At 32.1% G+C, this 9,160-nt stretch overlaps 1 protein-coding gene across 3 annotated transcripts in view; it reads left to right on the top strand.

The window, feature by feature from the left end:
• The window catches only part of LOC126972457 (TOM1-like protein 2), a 44,627-nt gene extending 35,691 nt beyond the window's left edge, over window positions 1-8,936 (top strand). For 2 of the 3 annotated variants that reach the window (XM_050819239.1, XM_050819240.1), the window contains exons 11-13: window positions 7-94; window positions 995-1,054; window positions 2,933-8,936. In XM_050819239.1, the coding sequence (XP_050675196.1) occupies window positions 7-94; window positions 995-1,054; window positions 2,933-3,121 (337 nt within the window). In that variant the 3' untranslated portion in view covers window positions 3,122-8,936. The remainder of the gene's footprint in view (window positions 1-6; window positions 95-994; window positions 1,055-2,932) is intronic. The other variant, XM_050819241.1, reaches the window with a different exon arrangement.
• The last annotated feature ends 224 nt before the right edge of the window (window positions 8,937-9,160 follow it).

Raw genomic sequence — 9,160 nt, forward strand, 5'->3', positions numbered from 1 at the left:
TTCTAGTGGAAGTAGTTATGCTGACAACTTGGAGGACCAGAGCTCGGCCAGTCTGGCCACTGCTGCGCAGAGACATGCCCCGGGGCAACCACTGGTGAGTTATATAAGTTGTATCTTCTTAATATATATAAATTACGTGTTTGTCCGCGGTGGACTCCTAAACTAATGAACGGATTTAAATAGGGATTACTTCGTGGAGTGCAGTTTAGTCCAACTTGAGAGATAGGATAGTTTTTATTTCGATTTGGGACCCATAATTATTTTTATTTCCAATATTTGTTTTGTATGGACATATTTTCTGTGAGAGAATTTATTGACGCACTCTTTGACAATTCTGCTGTGAAACAATTTCATTATAACTACAGGGAGCATATTTTACGAAAAAAAAATTTGATGTTATGAAATGTTATTGACAAATTCATTAAAAAGACGTTATTCTGTACATAATAAAAAAAATATATTATGTACAGAACAACGTCTGTCGGGTCTATATAAATCGAGTATAATATAAATTTTATTTGTATGTGTAATATACTTTTTACTGTGTACCAACAACTAATACAAACAAGAATGAATGTTAGAAGCCTTTACGTATATTATATGTGACCTTCATAATAATATCTTTATGTTATTTTATCAATTAAATTCTCGGCCAGGCAATTATAGAGAGATCACATTTTTAAGTTCTCGCCTGCGCGGGACTCGGGTATGGGGGTGTGAGGGTATAGTGACAGAGGGGAGAGGAGGGTTGCATTCGCATCAATAAAGAATTATATTTATTTAACCTTACACAAATCAAATTTGAAATCAAAATTTTTATGAGCGATGCGGGACTCGAACCCTCAAATTTTATTTGTGTATTTATCCGACAAGTGAGGGTACTTTAAAAAAAACATAACAAATTGTTTATCTTGGTTATATATATACATTCTTAAACACATTCTTATTTTGTTTTTTTTTTTAGTTTTATTTTTAATTTGAACTTGTTATTCAGCCCACGGGAATGGACCAACGGGAGATAGATGAGATATCGGCTTGGTTAGAGCAGGAAAAGGTGATCTTATGTTTTATTTTCTTCACATATTTTATTTAATCACTTCACATTTATGTATCAACTTTTTATTCACAATTAATACTTATATTTAACATTTTCAAAAACAACATTTAGATTTTAAGGTTTCACACACCTGCTTTTCATTTTTTAACTCTATTTAATATAAATTTTCTTATGCAACTTTAATGACAAGCTATTGATGCAATGCTATTTTAAGATTATGTTTTTCTTAAAAAACATAATCTTATTAATATGTATGTAATTAATTTATTTCTTATTAAATTGTGTTTGTAAAATTCTTACAATAATGCTATAACAATTGTACACATTTTTTTTATAAATATTTTTCTAGTCAGTTATATAAGTGTGAGTGTCGCAACAAGTAGAACGGTTGTCTCTCACCACAGAGCACCCGGTTCGATCCTCGCCCGCCACCTACCAATGTGTTTTCCATGTTCTAATCCATACGTACGTTTATTCGACTCTTTATAAGGTCGGCAACGTTCTTGGGATTCCACTAGCTAGGCCTGGCTGGAGGTGATCACTTGCTTACCATCAGGTGACCAGTATCGTTTGAGGAATAATAATGGGTCGTAGAATAGGAAAAACACAAACAAATATTTTTTTTTTCAAAAAGTTTAGCAATAGTACATAACTTCTATATGACTCTGTAATTTTACACATTGTGCTTGTCACCTTATTTAAAAACTGGTACCACATAAAGATCTACGACACGTCTTCAAAAAAAATAGGCAGCAAGCCATCCGGCCCACTTCCCTTATTAATATCCAGTTTACTGAGTCTGAATCTATTTACTATAATAGGATAAAGTGATCCTATGCTAACAGAGCTATACTTACTCGAAGTTCTTACACAATTATTGTTGTTGGTTAAGACAGGTGACTCATAAACGGATTCAAAATATTTACTAAAAAGAGAACAAATATCATTTTCGTCACATGCCGTTAATTCGCTTTAATTCATAATCTCAGGGATATTAGTGGAAGAGTTTTTCGCTCGGACAAATGACCAAAAGAATTTGCTACGATTTTTTATTTTGTTTTCAGAATTTGAAATATACAAGTCATAATATTTAGTTTGTAACCTTTTCTCGCGATCACGCAACAGACTAAACGTATCATAATCAGAAATTCTGCTATAAATTTTCCATTTCCTATGATACTCTAATTTTTCTTGAATAACTTTTATTATTCGCAGTACTACGAATAAGATACCTACTGTTTATATTGTTTTCTCATGTAAGTGAATATGTTCTGTTCTTAATGAGAATAAAGTTCTTTAACCATATTAAGCATCTAGGGTACCAGCAGGGAAACTTAGTAGTGCTTCTTGAAATTTTAACTGGAATAAAATCATTAACAATTTTATGCATTATTTCTTAAAAAATATTAACTGCATCCAAGATATCACGGCCATCCAATAATTCAATCCAATTATATTCGGACAGTGCATTATTGATTTCCTCGTAGTAAGCACGGTGAAAAAGTCGAATCATTCTAGCATTTAGCTTAGTTAATCTTAAATTATGGATATAATATTCCCAGAGCTGGGTGATGTGTGTGTGTGATCCTCTTTAACAGGCGGTTGAGTGCAACGACTAACGGAACATTATGACATTATGAACTGAATTAAATTGCCTCAGATCAGCAAAATTCATAAAGTTGGCCATTATATATTTTATTTTTGAATATTTTTTTATGGTTACAGTTAATTAGTTCTGTGTTTATTCAATGTCGCCACGGCAGCGCCACGCCGTATTATTCATATAGAATATATAAATATTATAGGGAGTATATACAATTTATTATGATAGCTTTATTTATTATTCGTTAATACATAATATATTTGATCTCACAGCAAGCGGCTACTGAAGCCAACGGTGCCCAAGAGAGTGTGACCAGCAGTGACTTCGACAAGTTTCTAGCGGAGCGGGCCGCGGCAGCCGATAACCTTCCCAGTGTCGCTGAGAATAGAGCACAGAATCCCGCGACGCCGCGGCACCGGCACATCAACAAAGACGAGAACGACTCCATGTTCGCGCTCTAAATACTGCTCGTGGTAACATTGCTTTCATTATCAACTGCGACACGCCTGCTGAGTGCTACTGACTAACACTTACTCACGGTGATCAAATGTACTGCTAGACATCGCTCTGCGTTATTCGACCCTAATTAGTAATATATAAACACAATATAAATGACAAAATAGGATGTAACATCACTTATTGAAAGTCAAAAACTTCCACCCATTCGCGCAACAAACTCAGCGGGCTTTTTTAATTTCATCAAAAAAATATGTTTACAAAGTAATATCGTACAATTTAATTTATTATTTAATAGCCTGAGGGCGGTCGCTCCATTTCCAATATCATTAATAAAGTCATTTATGTTATAGTAACCTTTATCACACAAACTTTCTTTCACAATTCTTTTGAGTGTCGTAATACTTTTGTTTTGAACATTTTCTGGGATCTTGTTGTAAAAGCATATACATCGCCCCACAAAAGACTTACTAACTCGACTTAGTCGAGTAGTAGGCATTATGAATTCTGGTGATGATTAGAAAAACGTAGACAATTTCTCTCCGTACTTTGAGTAGTCTGTACTTTGTGTGCAGGCAAGTCGTAAAGCAGGACTGCAGTTTTAAATATTGTATGAATCGAAATAGTATATTGTGATAGAAGTTAGCTAAGTCGCTCAGTATACACCAGGCTGTGGGTTGCAGTAATTGTAAATCAGCCGAGTGTCTTGTGAGCAAGTTGGTAGCGAGTTTGTTGGTTACGAACTTTTGCACACACACAAAAACAAACATTTAAGTTTAATTATTTAAACAATAATTGGTGAATGTACAATTTTCAAAACGATATTGGATTGTTTTTTATAACAATTTCACTGTGTGTGTTACATTGCCACTTCTTTAGTACCTACATTTACTTATTGTGTTATTTAAAAAATTATTATTGTGGGAAATACCGCCCAATTGTTTTCTGACCGCGCCAAATCCGTAATGATTGAGTACATATATATTTTATAATATAATATTGCATGTGAATTATTAATAATTTGATAATAATAAATGTTTTTTCGCCTTAATTGGGAACACATTTATTTATTCCAATAATGTAATGGACTTTCAGTGACATAAAACCTCTTTGGTGTAACAAAAAACTGTATTATCCGGTTAAATTAAAAATTCTCTTTTTATTCTCATATAATTTGTTACGTACCTACCGACTAACTTTGTAGGGATAATTCTATTATGCACTAGTGTGTTATTAGTTAGGTTTATGGCCCTAAAACCGATGTAATAAGGCTCACTTTACGAGAAATTTGGTCGAAAAGTATTTTATCACCGTGAGTTTATAATTACTGCATGATAAAATACAACCTGTATTATTAATAAACGCATTGTAAAGTTACTCCAAGTTCACAAAGTTACACAAATGTAAGAAAAAGACAAAATAGTTTTCACCTTGGAAATACTGACACAGACTTAAGTTCACACGCGAAATTATAACACAACTGTATTTTGCACATTAACCTTAGTTTAAGATTAAGTCTTAATGAAGTATATTATCACAGACATATAAGAAGGAACGTCTATTTTAAATAAGAATTTATTTAAATATCAATATAATTAAGCGTTATCTTGAGCTCCTCCATTGCTAATTCCGCTGAGTTTCATAAAATCTCTTCACGTAAAGAAAATCAGTCAAATAGACTCTCGTTTCTTACTGTGAACTAAACTTAGCAGTATTAACGCTTTAGATCGTCATAAACCGTAAAATTTCGGTTAAACGAGAACAAAACCGAATGAAAAGATCTCGATGTACTTAGAACGGTTAGAATTTGTTAGGTTTTCATGCCATAATAGGTACCTATAATGGGTGTAAGCGGGATACTAAAATATAAAAATTGATTTGCGTAAAAAAATCAATTTACCTACATACTTTGTTACATACAATAAAATATTTCTGTTCTTTCTTATATGTATGTGAGGAACAATAGTTTTAATATTTGTATTACCTGTAAAACTCTTGAGTTTATAAAAAAAAATACTGTTATAATAGTAAGGGGATCGACACACAGAAAACGGATTCGCAACATTTGTATATCAATCTGGTGTATGTACGAAAAATACAAATAATTAAATTTATATTTCTTGTCAAAGGTTTATGTCAAATTTTATGTTAACAGTAACGTGTACTTTAACATAGACTGCGGAATGTGTTGCACCATCGTATTCCTTGACATAGTTAAAGTTAAAAAGTGAAATATCAATTTTATATATATTTATTTGAAACTTTTGACAGGTCGCAGGTCAGATATTTAATATTAACATTAGCTTTGACCGGTGAAGATTGAACGGTTAATAGTTAAAGTTATGATGTCATCGAAAAATTGTCAAATCGTACAACACATTTTTTTTTGCTTAATCGGTAACTTTATTAACATGTTAGTTATTGCTATTGTTAGTTGGTGCAACCCAGCCTAAGATTCGTATGCTTGTGAACTAACCGTTTTGTAAGTATTTATCATTAACCAGTAATAATAATAATAGTGACTTAGAAGTTGTGTTATAATTAAAAATACTTTTGAAGAAATAAATTCTTAATGGGCATGTTTTGATTTTTGTAGGAGCTATGTTTTAAGTGCTACTTCGCGACCAGTATTATGGAATTACGTTATTATCGCGTATGTTTGGTGTTCTGTGTGATGTGTGCCTTAGAACGTTCTCGACCAATTTGATTAACTCGGAAAATGTGAAATATCAATAAATGTTTCAATGCCATACGATAACTTGATACAAAGTATCGCCACACGTTATGAATATGTTATAAGTATATAACTTAGATTATTATATGTCTAGATAGACGACGACAGCTGTGAAAACGACCAAAAAAATTAAGGTTGACTGTTAACTTCTATTTTGAGCAATGCACGCACACAAACACAAAGTAGAAAGACGTAACTTGTCATTCACACTAAAGGAATCAATCTGGCCTGTGTTCTTCGGTTGTCTAGCAGTAAGAGGCTTTATCTAGACTTATAAATTATCTAAGGCACATTATTATTTTAAGTTGGAATCTGTTATCTTTTGTCTCCCTCACAAACCATCACTCAGACAAAGGACAAAATTTGGAAAAGATTTTGTTAAAAAAAGTATTTTTATAATACATATATGAAAAATTGGTTTACAAATTATTTGGACATTACATTGTCATTTTAAAAATTACGAATAGGAATAATCTTATTAAATTATTATTTAAATAACACGAATTCCATGTTGAACTATTATGTAATATATTAATTTTTATTATTATTATTAAGATTTATTTTTACAATTGTTTAAAATGAGTTTAAACGACTAATTTACAAAATTATAATCGTCGAACATTTTTATTGCGTGAAATGAAATGTTTAAGTTTATTTCGATATATTATTTTGTAGTTATAGTTTTATCTAGAATTTATCCCCCCGAAATATTTATTAATAACTGAGTTATTATGCAAGAATCCATTGTTATCGCGCAAGCAGACAAATTAATTTATCAAAAGTATTTTACAACAATGTAGATAATTCTCGTTTAATATATCCATTGCTACTATATTCAAAGTGCGGTATAGATGTCTTTAAGTGTTTTTGTTATTGACGTAAGAACGCCGTTAATCAGTAAGTTCGTGTCGATATCATTCTCATTAGCATTCAAACCCGAATAAGAAAAATGGGAAAAACGCTTTTTTCTTACAATATTTTCCGTATAACGCATGATTTCTCGCATCCCCGGTATATCATTTTTGTTCGCGCTACAAATATACTATAGTCTAGTAACGGTAAATACTCACAAAACAACAGGAGATATATTGAAATGATATAAAAAGGGTGACGTGATTAAAAGAAGAATTAAAGACGGCGTGTGGTTGAGACCACATTTACAAATACAACCACAGTAATAGTCGCGGGAGTTGAATGCAGTCGGGGCCTGGGGAGTGACACAGGAGTACAGTGAGTGTAGTGTTGTGTCGTAGTCGTCACTCACCGTGGTATCACGTTAATACTAAAGTTTCGAATCCAATGTTTTTTTTTTTTATTTTAATAATGAGTGATCCAAGACCATAAATACCGTTCCAAAAAAATTTTTTTTTCATCGCCAAGCACGAGAAATGCTTTTAGGAAGAGAGGAAAGGAGGAGGAGAGAGGAAAGCCAGAACAAAAATTTGAGATTTATTTAAAAGGTTAAAATCATGAAAATACTAATAAAATATTTTTTCCATCATTTTAATTTAGTGTAAAATGGTAAACTTGAAGCAATGTTTAAAGAAGAACAACCAATTTGGTAATGGCTTTTATATTTATCAATTTTATGTATATTATTCTACGATTTATAACGAGTTAAATGAAGAGTCGTAGCTAGTGGAGAAAGTTTAAAAATTTTAACTAAATAGTTTGGAAGAGAATCGAGTTATTATTTATCAATTATGTCATTACAAAAATAAATAAATACAGAAATATGTCTAATATAACTTATCCACATGAACGTACTAGTCGTTTTTTGGTATTCAGCTACCTAAAGTATCAGCTAATAAAGGTAAAATTTATTTTATTATGGTTATCATCTCGATGTGGCTCATAGTAAAGTCTGAAATTGATATCATGATATAAGATTACTCTGCATTCAACTCAAGTGTTATCTGTACTCTTATTCTGAACTAATTGAGTACTAACATTTACAATATATATAATTATGATTGTTTATAAATAACTCGTAACTTTTGTTGTGGCTGGTTGCTGGCTAAGTCTACTGCAGCGCCTAAAATTTTCATAAAACAAGGCTAGTGTTCGATTGCGTGTTTATGTAGTAGGTTTATGCGTATGGGTATAGATAAAGTCTTGTATGCAACAGTTGGTAGTTGCTTATTAAAACACAACACTCATGTAATGCTATTATCACCCAATAAAACCCACCCAACCGAAACCATATTCGTGTTTTAATACCTCTTATTACACAACAGTTACATAAATGTAACTATTACTACTTTACTGTTAACGGCGCCTATTTCTGCCGTGAAGGCAGTAATGTGTAAACATTACTTTGCTTCGGTCTGAAGGGCGCCGTAGCTAGTGAAATTACTGGGCAAATGAGACTTAACATCTTATGTCTCAAGGTGACGAGCGCAATTATAGTGCCGATCAGAATTTTTGGGCTTTTCAAGAATCCGGAGTGACACTGATTACATTGGTAATGGGCAGGGCGTATCAATTACCATCAGCTGAACGACCTGCTCGTCTCGTCCCGTATTTTCATTAAAATAAAAACACTCGTCCCAATTCGACTGTGAACATAAAATCATTGCACTTTTGCCGTTGCATTGGCTCCTGCTTTTAAGTGTTTTCATATAGCGTAGACGATATGTAGTGTTGCCATTAAATCCGTATTTTATAGAGATGTATTTAATCTGTGATTGTATTTATTCAATCAATAATATAAATCATTTTTACGTTAGTTTACGTACGGGAAATATGTGATATTATGTTATTTATGTAATTATATCTATACAAAATTATGTAATATTCTTTCAATTTACATATTTGTCTTCAAAAGTTGTTTGTTTTGGCATTTGATATAGGTAACTTATAGTGGCGCCCTCTGTCCTAACATTAAATAATTTAATGTCAATTTACACCTGACATTGCCTTTGTTCCATACGCTGAAATAATTAAGGTAGTGGTGAATATTCGCAAAATAAAATAATATTAATAAATGTGATATGCAATAGAACAAGCTTCGTGTTATTGAATTTTAACGTTATATTATGTTTTAAGCGTTGTGTTTAGGATATTATAATAAAATAATAACTTAATTCAAATTGTTTTATTTACTAATAGTGAGGAAAAAATTGGTTGAAATACTATCTAATGTCAACACACTCGACGGTCAGGGATCGCGACGCGAATCGAACGGTGACCGCTGGGTGCGACTTACCGTGCTTAAGAAGCTCGAGTGTTGGAACGAGCAGATGATATGAGCAGATATTAATTGGCCACAACAAGGGCAGTCTGATATGATATAACATTAATACTAGTA

Source organism: Leptidea sinapis, chromosome 26, assembly GCF_905404315.1.
Source record: "Leptidea sinapis chromosome 26, ilLepSina1.1, whole genome shotgun sequence".
Classification (NCBI taxonomy): Eukaryota; Metazoa; Arthropoda; class Insecta; order Lepidoptera; family Pieridae; genus Leptidea; species Leptidea sinapis.